Genomic DNA, 16,500 nt, shown 5'->3' with positions numbered 1-16,500 from the left:
ACCTTGGTCTCATGGGATCCTTGACCCCTCTCTCCTACAATCCTTTCTTCCACTCTTCTGCAGGGCTCCCAGAGATCTGCCTAATGTTTGGCTTTGGGGGGGTCTCCACATCTGTTCTTATCAGCTGCTAGAGGAAGCCTCTCTGATGACTACTAGGCATTGCTATATCTAAATTTATCTATCATCTATCTTTCCATTGATAGATATAGATATATACGAGTATAGCAAAATATCATTATGAATCATTTCTCTGCATATATATTGTTTAGCTTTGGGACTTTGTGAAATTCCTAATGATGGGACTAATGTGTGTCCCTGACTCTTTTACCTGCTCTTGGGACTCTTTTCCTCCTACTGGGTTGCCTTGTCCAACCTTGATATGAGGGTTTGTGCCTTAGTCTTATTCCATATTCAGTTGATATCCCTGGGAGGTCTGCACTTTTCTGAAGTGAAACAGAGGAGCAGTAGATCTGGGGAAGATGGAGGAAGGGGAAAGGGAAGAATAGAGGGATGTACTGTACGAGAGAATAATTTTATTAAAAAGGAAGGAAAAACAAACAAAACAAAGATTTAAATGAGAAAAAAATCTTATTTTTATGAAATAAAAAAGAAAGGAAGGAGAGGAAGAAAGGAAAAGTCTAATGATTTCTAGCATCATTATTCTTCAAAGCACATTTCCCAAAATTAGCATAATGGATTCATGTATCAGAATGGGGTCATCAGAGAAAGGACTGTGACAATGTGGTTGCTTTGCTGAAGTCATCTGAGAAAAAGCACTCTTTCACAGATGTTTCTTGCTTGGAAAGCATCATTGAGATGAGCATTTCCCTCAAGGAACAACTCCTTTAAAGGGACTTTAATCTGTTTGTATGAGTCAGTTTGGCACTGTTGGGAGCACAATGACAAAGTAATTTAAGAAGGAGATATATTTTGTGCATTGCTGGAAATGTCAGGAAGAATTTGTTCACATCTTGGCAGACCAGAGAGCAGAGGGAAGGAATGTCAGTCAACTGACTTCCTCCTTCCTATACTCAGTGAGCGCCAGCCTAAAAAGGAAGCTGCACAGTCAGGATGAGTCTTCCCTGTTAACCCTCTAAAGACACTGGATGATCTGCTGAATCTGATCCATGGTTCTAAATCAGGGAGGGCAGATTATGAAGATTACCACTATAGTACTCAGATTTTAAGAGTATATTTCCTAACATTATTTTGGGGCTGGTAATTACATATACAAATGTTAGGCCAGGCGGTGGCGCACGCCTTTAATCCCAGCACTTGGGAGGCAGAGGCAGGCGGATCTCTGTGAGTTCGAGGCCAGCCTGGTCTACAAGAGCTAGTTCCAGGACAGGAACCAAAAAGCTAGGGAGAAACCCTGTCTCGAAAATCAAAAAAAAAAAAAAGAAAGAAATGTTAGATTTCTTTCCCCAGCACTCAAAGCAGCACCAAATCAAAACTACACGGAAAGCTTCACATTCTGTCTGCACCAAACATATTGACAGAATAGAATCATATGCAGCTACTCTAAGAAGTGCAGCAGGTACCCCAAAGAAGACAGTCACCAGAGATGCTACTGGAACAGAGGACATTAGCATGCTACTCTCAAATGAATATTGTCTGCACTACAGACTAGTCCAGATACATTCACCCAGACAATAACAAAGTTTAAAGGAAAACCATGGGGCATCACTCACTTTAAAAAAAAAAAAATTGGATAAAAGTAGATAGCATCAAACATTAGCATTTAAGGTTTTGCTTGTTTTCATTATTTCTGCAAAGTGTGTGGTATGCCTCTTATGCAAGTGCTTCCCAAATTTTAAGGGACTTTGGTTTGACCTGGAGGTACCACTGAAAGGCGGGCTTTTATTCTGTCAGTCTGAATGGGGCTTGAGATGCTGGGTTTCATAGTCACCTAGGACTTTAGTTGAGTAGCAAGGTTTGAATATATCACATGAAAACTTTATAAATATATACAAAGTTGTGGAAAGATTTCTTAGTTTCTGTTGCTATTTTAATAATTGATATGGAAGCTCTGTATCATCTGATGATGAACCACAAGCTCTGGTTAGCATTATAAATACGTAGTTGTTGTCATTTGGAATAATGGGAAGCAGGGTCTTGTTGAGAAACTGAGAGGTTCTAACTTTCCACGAAGGGATGGTAGGACTGAAAAGTAGAAGGCCTACTGGGATACCTTCCCATGCCTGGAACTGTTCTTGGCACATGTAATATTTCAACAAATGATATCAATATAAACCTGGAAAACAGTCTAGTTCAGATTTGTCAGTATTTTGACAAGTAAATAAAATCAAGTAAAAGTCTTCTATGATATTTAAGTTGCAAACTAAGAAAAATAAAGATAAGTTTTCATTATTTTAATTTATATTTGCATTCTTGACCTTAGCTGAAAGCTAAATGATAAAATGTACATTTTTAATTACCAGCTGTTTGTCCAGTGTGAAGGAATACACCAAAGAAAAAGCCATATCTGTGTTAAACATGCTATGAGACTGATTATGATTCCAGTAATTATAAAGAGATGGAATACTGAAAGCACAGAACCAAATCATCATAGGTTACTCAGTACCTGAATAACCGTTTATTGCCCATTCCTGTGTGACTAGCTTTATATTAGGGAAATGTCTGAGGAATGTAGAAATAGACCCCAAGATTTCAGCAACCCAAAGGCTTTCCTCATACTTCTTTACTCACACTTGGCCTAGAATAAGTTTATCTTTTTTTCCTTTTGATGCTGGGTTACCACATCAACCGTAACAGAGCTATGTGTTTTCTCAAAAGGACAGAGCTGCCTATGTCCTATCCTCAGCCCACCTCAAGGATAACAAGGACAGCACATGCCAGGCACAATGGGGAGTGGCACAGATTTCCCACCCCTGCAAACACAGATTCACAGCTCACAGCACTTGGGTTAGGATGATGTGGAATTTCCCTCTATATTGTGTAAATATGCTTTATTACCATCAGTTAATTAAGAAGCTGCCTTGGCCTATGGCAGGGCAGAATAAATCCAGGTGGAAAATCTGAACAGAGCTATAGAGAGAGAGAGAGAGTAGGTGGAGTGAGGGAGATGCCACGTAGCTGCCAAGGGAGACAGACACCAGAACCTTATCTGGTAGGCCACAGTATCATGTCGATACACAGAATTAGAGAAATGGGTCAATTTAAAAGAACTAGCTAAAAATATGCCTAAGTCATTGACCAAACAGAGTTTTAATTAATATAGTTTCCATGTGATTATTTGGGTCTCGGTGGCTGGGAATGAACAAGCAGTCTCCATTTACAAGAGACTGCAAGCCCACTACTCTTCCTTGGAAAAGGGCAAGCTTCTCAGCAGCAACTGTGCCAGGAGCCAGAACCTCACAGCCGACCCAAGAGTATAACAAAAGGTTAAAGTCGCTGGAAGTTACACAAACTAAAGAAACTATTCCTGTTTTCAGACAAGTAGCTTCAAAGACAATGGCAAGATAAAGGCAGGAATACGCTCATAATGAAATCCATTTGATTGAGCATCTGTTTGCCACCTATAAAGAATAACAGTTTCCAGTGGATTTAACCAAGAAAAGGACAGAAAAGAAAATCCTCTTGATAGGAAGCCAGTGCAGAAACACACTGATCTCCTGAAGATCTCAAAGCCATCTGCTGTTAATGTATCAAAACCTACAGATTTTATTTTCCCCTATTTATAGTTGGTGTGGGGGAGGGCAAGCTTAACAATATTAAAAGTGTCCTCAGAGATTTGCTTTATATTTTCAGTTATTTAATCTAAATGAATAGGATTCCCTTCGTTTCAATCAGCATATAACTATCAAAATCCTAACAGAACAACTGGGAGAGGAGTGATCTGGAATGTTACTACCACTAAAGCCAAAGAGAATAATACTCTGCATGGTGCGGAGAAGACAGTTTTCAAAGCAATGACATCTTGCGTAGAATAAAGGAAACAATTTGGTCATTAACAATAGAGGAATTAAAACTTTAGTCAACAAATACAATGAAACATAATTAACAGTATAACAAAAAGCAAGCCAAATACAAAAAAAAATCAGCTCAAACTTGGGGAAAAAAAATTAAACTTACAGCACTCATACAAAGTGAAGCTCAAAAATGACATCAAGTCTTGGCATATTGTACATATTATACATACACTGTAGCTGGTAAAAAAGGGAGAAGCCTGACAATTATGAGCTGCACAGAAAGGAAAGTATTGCAGTCAAAGCAGCAACTTGCTAAGGAGGGCTCCTTACAGCTGAAGATTACATGAGATAGATTTGCATTTATGGAGACAAGTGAAATTTGATTAACATAACCATAACAATAAAAACACAATTCCTGGGCAGTAGTCTCAGCATTTACCACTCTATGGAGAAGAGACCCAAGACCCTCCCGTTTTTTCTTTCAAAAGTTTGTTTGTTTGTTTTTAAGAAATCTGTAAGTTAGTTCTAAGTTCTAATATGGTAAGAATGGAAGATAGAAACTGGCCAGGGTAGTTCAGGTATTTGTCCTGAGCCAGAAGCTAGAAATAACCTTGCCTCAGTCTTGGGCAGAATGGAGCTCTGATTCTGATCAGGATCCCTGTCATCTTTCTTCCCCTCTTCCACAACCTGCATGCATACCCCTAAGTGTGAAGATGACCCAAACTGAAAGGCACCTGGAAACACTGACCAGCTCACGTCTCCTCGCCTCGCCTCAGTTTCTGCCAGTCTTATTAAAAAGGCCCCAAGGATAGAGCCTGATGGCACCCATTTTCTAGGATCCACTCTTCCTATATAGGAGCTGTCTTCTGCTTACACCTATAATCCCGCCATAAAATTCCTTTCTAAACTCACCCTCCCACTGTCCCAAGTTTCATTCATTGAGTTGACAAGACAAAGGACCTGAAAGGCACTGCTCTGGAGTGGCTCAGATGGTCATTGATTTTGTGTGACAGCTTTGCTCTCTGAGATATGCACTCTTGAGACAAGAAAATTTCCATTGTACTCAAGAACCACCCTTCGCCAGATTTCAAAAGCAAGCAACTATTTCATTGCAAACAACAAAGCCCTATTGACACAAAGAAGCACATGAGCAGAACACCCAGGTTTCAGCCCCAATCTATCTCTAACAACACCTTCACTCAGGACTGACCTTGGAGAAGAAATATTCTTTTTATTATCTGTGAAGTTAATTACAAAGTTATGAGACTATTTATTGATCACTGAAAAAGAAAGTTAGGATTAACCCTTAAAACTCTAAAGTTCAATTTGTCCTTTAGATTTTTCCTAGCTAGACCCTGATAATAAAATAACACAGTCCTTAGCTGTAGCCTTGGCAAGACGCTTATCAGCCATTTGTGATAAAATATATTACAAAGTAAATCTATATCGAGTATATTCAATGAAAATTTAGCACCTAAACTAAGGTGTGACAGAAATGTAAATCATCTCCTGAAGAATGGAAATTTAGAACAAGGAATGTAAACCCTGACGTCTATAACTTTTACAGTGATTACAAGTAATGGCAACATTTTAGAGCAACTAACATAAAATTACTCCTTTTGAAGAGGTTATTAGGAAAATTTTAATTACATACAAAATGATGTTTGTTACTTTAAATTACCTGCTGTAGGCTGAATCTTTTCAGAGTGTTTTAGGTTGAAATTTATTTGTCCTCCAAATACCTGCAAGTTGAGAGATTGGTCACCAGAAACTAGTGGGTAGAGGAAGAACCTTCGAGAGGCAGGACCTGGGGAAGGAGGTCAGGTCATTGGATATGGATGGGGAGTCTAAAGGAGATGTTGCTTCCCAGAAACCAAGAGGTGAGCAGCCTTCTTTGCCAAGTGTGCTGTGTGTTATCTTCAGAGGCTTAGAGCAACAGGACTGAAACCAAGAGCCAAAGTAAATTCCTTCTTTGTTTTCCCCATGATAATCAAATTCTCTACCGCTGGAAAGCACGTTCCCAGCCCTTCCCTCCTTTAAGTTTCTCAGGTATTTGTTGCAGTGACAGGAAGGGACTAGCTCATAGAAGGCGTGATGACAGTTCTTCTTCTTTTCCCTACACACGCACCACAGAGCAAGATCCATGTCATAAGAGAGATTCTTCGGCCAGACTTTGGTCAGGATCTGAACCTTCTCATAGGCCCTTTGGACACTTCCTTCAAACATGATGTAGCTAGGTCCTGTCTTCCATACCCTACAGTGCTTCTCATCCTCTAGCATCCTGAACTGGTGCACAGGCATCCTGGTCTATTGCCAGCAAGATCCTTCTAGACTGTTGTAAGCAAAACTCCCCCATCACCTGATGTTTCCTCTTAAAAATGCTCCATTCACTGATTGCCCACCCTGCTCCTGGGCTAGCAGGTCCCAACATACTACATACATAGTTTATGAGTCTAATCTCTCATGAACATGGTAAGGCCTGGCTACAGGGGTTCCTATATTCTCATCCATGGTCCTGAATGGACTCTTCCTTGCTATGTTTTAATAAATATTACCGAAAAATGTTTCTTTAACAGTGGAGAATCAAGAAGTATCAAATGAACAAGCAGAACTGTGTAGATACACAAGCAGCATCTAAGAAAGATGGACACACACACAAAAAGTGACTTTCTACATATCAGCTATATCCTACTGTAGTGATATTAAAAACTTCCTTATTTGGTAATAATTAGACTAAAGAAGCCCCTTCAACTAACAATAGGGTTATGACCTAATAAAATTATCATAAACTGAAAATATCCTAAGTGAAAAGCACATTTAACAAACCTACAGAATTGCAGAATACCAGATGTATAACGTTTGCTTTGCATGGCTGACCAGAAACTGCGGTTGGTGACAGTTGCTTCTATCACAAGAGCACCGTGCAGACCATGAGCCATATACCAACAATGAAACTCAAATCATGGCTAAATTCTTATTAAAAGGTAAAGTAAAATGAGCTCATATAGGTTGGTATTAATCGAAACATGACTGGTATTTTCATAAGAACTTGAAATGGTGCACAGAACAACTGCTAATAATGTGTGTACACAGGAACTTAATATCATCTGCAAGACAGACAGACGTACCTATAGAAGAAGCTAAAACAAATCAAGATACCTTATCTTGGACTTCAAGCATTTACAATGTTTGGAAAATAAAGTCCTGATTTTTAAAAAAAGATTGATTTTTAAAATTATGTGTATGTATGCATGTCTGTGAGAGCCAAACTGGGTCCTCAGCAAAAGCGGCACATGCTTTTGACCATTATCCCATCTCTTCGGCCTCTTAAAATGTGTTCTGGAAGAAAATAACTGTGGCTCAGCGAAGGCTGCCAAAGTAACTTAGTACATTATCACAAAATATTGAAAATGCTCTAATAATGGAGTGTAATTTTTGCCTTTTTATCAAGTTATAGTCAGCTACATGATAACTATTAGAGTACAAAGTTCTACTAAGAAAACTCTACATTTGAACAGACCTCTCTTTAAATTCCCTACTAAAATATCTTAAATTTTCCCAGGGAATAATGTTTAGATTTATTTATTTGTTATGTAGATAAGGAAACCAAGGCTCACAGAAATTGCCATGGGAAGGTCACAGAACTAAGATGAGGCCATCTAAAGCACAAAACTGGACCACCTTTTATTTCCACAAACTCTCCACAGGCATTGCCCCGCTGAAGCACTGGAACTATGCTGAGCATACAATGTCATGCAAACATTAGTTATTACAAAAGTCTGTAATATAATTATGCTGACTGGATCAAATGTGCATTAATAATACTTAAAATGGTAATTAAGTTTAGAACAAACCTCAATAATGGTAATTCAATTTAGAAGAAATAACTCCCAAGAGCATCATGCTCAAAGGAATCTTTTCTAAATTTAAAAGTCTATAATCTTTTTGGAAAGAAATGCAAAGTGATCAATAAAAGGCTTGCCAGCATAAAATTTATTTATGAAGATCAAATTATATGTAGAAACTAAAATGGAATTTTTGACTCAGAAGTTATATTTCTAAAGTGAGTTGTATGACATATCAAATTGCTTTATTTTTTTATTCCATCAGATCTATTTAAGGCTGATGTAAAAGCTTTATTTAAAATGTCAACGATGTCAAGGAGAATTAAAAATGTGAGGAACAAGTATGATAGATTCAAAAAAACTTAATAAAATGCACAGGTGGTCCTCATAGGAAGAAAGCAACAGGGAAAACAAATTCTAGAACAGTAGAAATTCAAATATGAGCAGCATTTCATACTATGGAATATGATAGGTGGAGTCATAAATTGAATAAAGCAATTTGTATAATATTTCTGATTTGTTTTAAAAGAGCTGAAGCACATGATACGCATAGCAAATACCTGGGAGGATGTAAATATAAGTGCACAGATTAAATGTATACATACATATACCGTGGCAGCAATGGCAGCCTCTGAGGGTTGCAGTGTGGTTCTATTTTGTGCACTGCTGAAGATGAAACTCAGGGCCATATCCATACTAAAGTACTCTGCTGCTGAGATACACGCTCGGCTCGTTTTGTTTATGTTCTCTAACTTTATATAGTGAGTGTGTTAGTTTGAGGATAACATATAACTGTAATGAAAGGTTTGGTCCATCACATGGATGTGAACTACTGTCAGGTGGTACAAACCTTTAAGAGCTGAGGAATGCATATAAATAAGATGCACCCTCACAGGAGACTGCAGGACCTGAATTTCTCCTTCTGCCCTCTGATGGACATCAAACTGCTTGTTCCCATATGGAGCCTTGCCAGAAAGGGGCCACTATGCTCAACATTTACTAAATCCATGGAACACTACCTACTCTTGGACTTAGATGTCCCAACATAGAAAGCTAAATAAACTATCTTTATAACTCATTTGTGCCAAATACTTCATTAGTGGCAAAAAGTTAATATGACATACATTATAAAATATAAACTTTTCTTTTGTTTTTCGAATGAAAAATTTAGCTTTATTTTATATTTGTAGAAATTAGAGACTACCATAACAAAAATCCTTTTCTATAGCAAAAGCTCACAGTTGGGTAGCACCTCATCTTTTGGACTAGAGGGTCTTAAAACTGCAGCCAAACTCTAGACTGCTTGTATGCGGCATACAGGCTTGACATAATCTAGAAAAATGCAGTAAGATGCATTAGTGCAGAATTCTTCTTAGGCAGTTCTCATCAAAATGTACTTAATCTTGTTGTTTTTAATCTTGTTGTGAATACCATGAGCCAGACAATGCTCAATGCATCCACAGTGGCCTGATTTTTTATTTTTACATTTTTATTTTTATTTATTTATTAAAGATTTCTGCCTCCTCCCCGCCACCACCTCCCATTGCCCTCTCCCTCGCCCAATCAAGTCCCCCTCCCTCAGCAGCCCAAAGAGCAGTCAGGGTTCCCTGTCTTGTGGGAAGTCCAAGGATCTCCCACCTCCAAGAGAAATATAAACTTTTTTTTAAAGCTTTTTGCGGGCTTGTTTTTTGAGGCAAGGCCTCATCTTGTAGCTTTAACTAGCCTGAAACTCACTATGTAGATAACGATGGCCTTAAACAACAATCCTCCTGCCTCTGTGTCTTAAGTTTTGTTTTTGTTGTTCTAATAAAATACCTTGACCAAGGCAGCTTAAGGGAGAAAGGTTTTCCTTTTATCTTACCCTTCCAAGTCACAGTCCCTTATAGCAGGAAAGTCACAGCAGCAAGGGCCAGAAACAGCTAACGATATCACAGCTACAGTCACCAGCAGAAGAGTCCATTAATGCATACATTATTTGAAGGTGCCTTCAACCTTCAAGCTGGGTCTTCTCATATCAATATATCGAATCAAAACAACTCCCCACAGACAGGCCCAAAGGCCAACCTAATATGGACTGTCCCTCATTGTTGCTCCCTTTCCAAGTGATGTCACACTGTGTCAAGCTGAAATCAATCCTACTTTCTTTTAAAAGTTTCAAACAATAGTTATCCTCCTGGATATTAACCTTCATCAGGCGATGAGAGGAGACAGAGACAGAGACCCACATTAGAGCACCCGACTGAAATCCCAAGGTCCAAATGAGGAGCAGAAGGAGAGAGAGCACGAGCAAGGAACTCAGGACCGCGAGGGGTGCACCCACACACTGAGACAATGGGGATGTTCTATCAGGAACTCACCAAGGTCAGCTGGACTGGGTCTGAAAAAGCATGGGATAAAACCGGACTCGCTGAACATAGCGGACAACGAGGGCTGCTGAGAACTCAAGAACAATGGCACCGGGTTCTGATCCTACTGCACCTACTGGCTTTGTGGGAACCTAGGCTGTTAGGATGCTCACCTTACTAGACCTGGAAGGAGGTGGGAGATCCTTGGATTTCCCACAGGGCAGGGAACCCTGACTGCTCTTAGGGCTGCTGAGGGAGGGGGAGTTGATTGGGGGAGGGGGAGGGCAATGGGAGGCGGTGGCGGGGAGGAGGCAGAAATCTTTAATAAATAAAAATTATTTTAAAAAGTTTCAAACATACAGAGCTGTGACATGTTGTGATAAACTTGAAAGCAGGCAGTAAAACTTAAGACTGAAAAGTGAAGATTAACAAGGATATACTGAAAAGTTTACAAAGTTTAGAACAGCAATGGAATGCCCTACTAATTTTTATTGTCATTAATTTAAAAAGCTAAACTCTTGAAAATGAGGAAAACAGGTAAAATGGTCTCTTCTATTAATCCATATGAAATGCTTGCTATATATACTTTCATCTTCACAACTCTCCTTAAAATTAAAGAGAAAACTGCCTTACTTTATTGATGAAAAAGTCGCCAATTAAAATACTGTATCTACGGCAGGTAAGATATCTCTGTGGGTAAAGCTGCTTATTACCAAGCCGACAATCTAAGTTCAATGCCAGGATCTACATGGTAAAAGAATGAAGAACTCATTCCTGAAAGTATTCCTATGACTTCCACATGTGTGTTGTGATATATATGCCTCAACACATATACATACATACATACATACATACATACATACATACATACACAGAGAGAGAGATTATAATTTCAAAACTATAACCAGTTATATAAAGAGCCCCTTTTGTAAATGAGAGCAATGCTTTAGAGATATGCTAAACCCCAATAAAATATATTTAAAATCCTATACAGAAAATGCAAACTGAAGCACTAGCTTGCTCTGAGTACCAATGAAAATGGCCAAGATTTAAGAATAACAATTCTAAAAATTAATAAGGAGCTTTCTGTGTGATAAAAGTAGCATGAGCTAAGGCGAGCACATTTAAGCTGGAATAAATGTTCACTTGAGTAAATACTGGAATAGAAAGTGAAAAAGGGAAGAGCCAAGAGTCAGACACTGGACGGCCTGCAAGACCGAGATAAGATTTAGAAATAGCTCCTGATACAGTTTCATCACGTGACTATCAGCATATACTCACCCAAATCTAGATGGCATAGCCATACAACCTAACACTGATTATCACAGGCAACTCTCAGTAGGAGGTATTTGTGTGTCCAACATAGAAAATGTACACTAAACAATGGGAAATTTTCAGTTCTTTACAAATGTATGGAAACTACATGCACAGGTTTCTGTGAAAAGATACATTATTGTATTCAGTTAGCAAAGAATCATGATACAGTTTCTAGAAACCTCCTGCTTCCGCCTCCCAAGTGCTGGGATGGTAAATGTGCCCCTAGCTGAGGGTAACATGATTTACTTGAACTTTAGGTTACTCTAATGCCTGTTTTTTATGGAATATTCCAAATGAGGAATGCATAGAAACCTTTACATGTTTTCTAACTCTCCCCCTGAAATGTTTCTCTAGCCTCAATTTCCTGATTTTACTCATCTCAACCATTCTCAAACTCCTGCCAATATCCTTCAGCATCATCAGATCTCCTTGCACAGCTGCCCCTTTAGGTGAGTACTCTCCTGTGTGGGTGCAGCACTAGCCCTCCCGAAGGCTGGCCCATCCCTTGCAACCACCTCTGCTTTCCCTGTGCCATTCACAAATGGCCGTTTAGAGATGCAGACACAGTCTGCTCAACCATGGCTTCTTTGTCCCCTCCTGCCTTCCCTAACCCCCTCTCTAGAGACCCCGTACTTCATACATAAGCACTGCAGTTTATCATCTCACCAGAATCCATCTTACTCTCATCCTGACATTCCACTTCACAGTGCACTCCTGGACAGAAAGCGCAGCCTTTCACTTGTACACTGCCCACAGCACCCAGTAGCAAGAGAAGCACGAGTTAGCTCATCATTTCCCCTGACCTTGGAAATGTACAAATACCTTCCACCCAGCACTTTCATTTCCAAGAATTTATCAAACTGCTACATGTGCATAAATTTTCAAAAACATTGTTATCAAAGTATCAATTGTAGAGAGGAATCATAAAAACTACAAATAATATGACCCTTAAGAGAATACCAAGTTTAATGTATAATACTAATCAGAAAAACACAAAACATGGTCTGGAGAGGTAGCTCAGTTGGTAAGGTACTTTCCTAACATGGAAGCCCTTAGACTGGATTACTAACTCCACAGAGAATCAGGTGCACTGGCGGTAAACATCTGTAATCTCAAGAGGAGGAACTATGAGGACCAGAAGCTCAGAGGTATTCTCACCTATGAAGCAAGCAAGAGGCCAGGCTGGAACACAAAGGACAAAAAAAGGAAGGGATAAAAGAGGGAGAGAGTGAAGAAGGGAAGGAAAAGAGAGATAAATAACTTAGGGTATTTCTTTATATGATCCACAACAAAGAAGCCAGTGAAAAATTGGCAGAGAGAAGGTATAATGTTATTTTCTAAGCTTAGTTATGTAAACATTCAAGCCTACAATTCAGAAGAACACGTAAAGTTGTTTGATTTTAGTGAGAAGGATGGAGCCCAGACCACGTACATGCAAAGCACATGCTTCACTGAGCTGAGTCCCCAGTTATCACATAACTTAGAAAGATCATCTCTGCTAAGGAGAATGGGCTGTTTACGTAGGAACACTTCTATTTTGTTCATAACAAAAATGAATAAGGAGCTCATACAACATTTGAAGTTAATATATGTATACACACATACATATATATAATATATAAACTCACTGTTCTAAAATAGCCATCTATAAAACAATTTAAATATATATGCATTTTGTTTGAAGTGAGTAGTTCCAGGAGACTACAGTAAAATATTAGCAGCTTGAGAAAGGATAAATTTGCTTGATTAAAAAAAACAAAATCCCTCCAATAAACAAAAACAAAACAAAAACATTCCACTACTTCTTAATTACTATAAAGGACTGAGCACAGCACTGGTCTCCCAGTAGCCACTCAGTTACTACATCTTACGTAGATCTAAAGTCAACAGAAACATGGCTGGGAACGTCATTTCACAGGCAAAGCTAAAAAGGAGACAGGAATCTACAGAGGAAGCAATTCTGAGAACCACCACAGGAGCGATGGATTCTACCTCTAAGATTTTGTAACTGACATGGGACACCAGTCTTACACACCTGGCTCCAGTGTACACTTAGGAGTGTTTGAAATTAAAGAGCCAAGGCTTCTCCCCTGAGTATGTAATAAAAATGAGGACCACTGCATGTCTTGTAGCTTACTGCGTCCGTCTCAGCACTGACCCTGGACTCCCACTGCAACTGTTTGTCTGACTTAGCCACTGAATCTGCTAGCTACTAGCTATCCGGTCAAACTGCTTTCGTGTCTTAACTAATAGTCATGGTAGCCCCAGGATGTGATATATCTCTGCTCTCCAGATGAAGAAACCACTAAGCAGCGAGACTAAAATTGAAACCTAGAGATTTGAAAGCTTCAGTGTCATCTTAAGCACTCGCCCTCTCTGAACATTAGTAACCTTCTGACAGTAGCATTCTGAAGGTCAACAAGTCCACCAGAATCCAGTGTTTATTTTCGGAAATGCTGTTGGTTCTGCCATTATTAGATAATTAAAAACTGTGAAATTTAATTTGTAAGAATTATGTGACACTTTCTGTCTGAAAAACTGTTTACAGTAATAAACAGGAAATGTCATAAGCAAGTTAAAAATGAGTTTTAATTCTGATTCTATCACTATTTTCCTCTACATATATAATAATATATAATATATATAAGGATGCACCAGAGGCATAGAAGGGTGGTTCCACAATAGGAACAGACTAGTGACGAGGTCCCTCTTAGTACGTGCAGATAGATTCCTGCTTGTTCACGCAAACCCCACGTTCCTTAGAAACCATCTTAGCCCTTAAGGGATGCATGACTTGCCTGAAGAACTGAGCATAGTGAATAATTATATGTTATTAAATATAGTTATTAACTGTATTTAACTTAGTGAATAACTAAGGCTAAGGAGTCAACATCACCTACTGTTACTACTGAAGTTTTTGCATTTTCCTATCAATACTCCCAGGATGTATTAGTGGTAAATACAAATCAAATTGAAACCTCAGGGCAAGACCCCTGAATTCACACGCTTAAAAAAACTAAAGGCAAATACTGAAAGATGATGCTTCTTCTGAAACTCATAATGAACCCAAAATTCCACAAAGTACAAACACAATAAACACTACTTGGTAAATAGGGTCTGGGGAAACAGTTCGGTCAGGAAAGCAGGAAGAAGTGAATTCAATCTCAGAACCGACATAAATATACACGGCTTAGTGGTTAGCACTTAATCCTAGCTCTAGGGAGGTGGCCACAGGAAGATGCTTGGGAACTCTATCCAATTGGTTAGCCAGCCAGCCTGGCCTAATGAATGATTTCCAGGCTAGGTAGAGATCCCCAAACAAACTGGACAGCACCTGAGGTGTGACACTCAAAAACTGATAACTGGTTTCTGTATGCTCATGTACCCCCACACACATACGTAGTGAAAAAAAAAAAACTAATTTGGAAATTAAATACATCTAGCCTAACAATTTATCAATTTATTGTAGTCAATTTACAAAATAAATGCTTCTAGTAAAACTCATTCCACATATTACCATGTGGAGTGCAATAATCTCAAAGTTTGGAAAATAAAAATCCTTGGGGCTGGCATGTAGTTTACTGATAAAGGTATTTGTCTGGCATTCTCCAGGCCCTGGGTTCAATTCATAGTGTTAAAAAAAATTATAGTAAAAATTAAATTCTTTAGTGTTAAACCCTTCAGATTTTTATATAACCATTTCTAATCTTGTACCAAGTTCAGGTACTTTGAGGTGATAAATGTGTCCCTGACAGGCAGTTATCGGGGTCCCTCATGTTCCAGCTTGGAATGCTCTGCTGTGGGAGATGTGTTCCATGTGTTAAATGTTTATTTACTCTTGGAACTTCAAGTAGGGGCCACAAACTGTATCAACTCCCTCAGGTCTCACAAAGGTTCTACAGGGCAAAGACTAATACTTATGTTCACTTTTCAAACAGGGAAACAGAGGCACAAGTGTGGTTGTGTGACTTGCCCACAGGAAAGAGGAAACAACGGAGGTGGGGGTTCAAGTGCAGACAGCTGCCCTTCAGGGTCGGGATGCTGTCCCTCTGCGGGCCTCGTGCTGACACTGTAAGCGGGGCAAGGAATACAGTACCCGTGGGTAGCAGGGGCTCCAGCGGGGTAAATGCATGCTCCATAGCGGGTTATGGGTTCTGCATGGAAAAGAAAAGAAGTTCCAAGTTAAACTTTCCCAGTAGTGATTCTGCGACAGGAGTAAGGGCGGAGCAGCTCGCACTTTGGCCCGGGCACGGCGGGAGGCCAGGAAGGAGCGCTGGGGGCAGGGAAAAGCCCGGGAAAGAGGCAGGAGGACCCCCTACAAGCTGCCGCCTCAGTGGCCCAGACACGCCAGCTTCCATCCGGGCACTGGCAGCGAGGGGCGGCCTTTCTCCCTCCCTCCCTCCCGCGCCCCCGCCCCGCGGGCCCGCGCGGGCCGCCGCGCACTTACACAATGGCGGGTGGAGCCACGAGCGAGGCGAGCGCGGGCTGCGGGAGCGACGGATCGGCCGCTCGGCGCTCGGCTGCGGGGCCTGAGGCGCGCCGCGTGTCCGCGGGAGGAGGACTCGTGCGCGCGCACGGGGACCCGCCCCTTCCGGAGGGCCCAGGGCTGTCGTCGGCGAGTCTGCTGGCGGCTTCGGAGGATGATCGTATCCTGCTGCACTGGGTTCCCTGCATGGCCAGAGGATTATTCCTGTCTCTGGGTCTACCTTCTCTTGGCGGAAACAATCTTTGGAAACATTCCAACGGAAACACCTTCAAATGAGTCACCGCTTTGTAGGAATGCAGTTTTTTTTTTTTTTCTCCCTGCGCAGTATAAGCAAAGCCAAAAGAATCAAAGTGTCCCTCAGCTGCCACCACCACTCCTAGTCCTAGGTCCGCAGAGAGGACACAGAACTTCTGCCAACCCTTATGGTCTCCTGTTGGCCCAAACATCACAGAGAAACCCGTCCTTGCGTGGGCAGGATAATCTCCACAAGAGTTAACCCGAAGTGACACGCCTCAATGTGACTTTACCCCCGACAGACATCAAAAGCACCCGTTTTAAGATGCCCTTAAGATTAC

General features: G+C 40.3%; 1 protein-coding gene across 3 annotated transcripts in view; it reads right to left on the bottom strand.

The window, feature by feature from the left end:
• Positions 1–15,958, bottom strand: part of Tpk1 (thiamin pyrophosphokinase 1) — a 325,255-nt gene extending 309,297 nt beyond the window's left edge. For 2 of the 3 annotated variants that reach the window (XM_057790101.1, XM_057790118.1), the window contains exons 1-2: positions 15,887–15,958; positions 15,536–15,593 (exon numbers count right to left, since the gene is read on the bottom strand). In XM_057790101.1, coding sequence (XP_057646084.1) covers positions 15,536–15,578 — 43 coding nt within the window. In that variant the 5' untranslated portion in view covers positions 15,579–15,593; positions 15,887–15,958. Of the gene's footprint in view, positions 1–15,535; positions 15,811–15,886 lie in introns of those variants that run through there. The other variant, XM_057790110.1, reaches the window with a different exon arrangement.
• Between the last annotated feature and the right edge of the window lie 542 nt (positions 15,959–16,500).

Source organism: Chionomys nivalis, chromosome 1, assembly GCF_950005125.1.
Source record: "Chionomys nivalis chromosome 1, mChiNiv1.1, whole genome shotgun sequence".
Lineage (NCBI taxonomy): Eukaryota > Metazoa > Chordata > Mammalia > Rodentia > Cricetidae > Chionomys > Chionomys nivalis.
The sequence above is the reverse complement of the archived record's forward strand: the minus strand, read 5'-3'. Positions and strand labels throughout refer to the sequence as shown.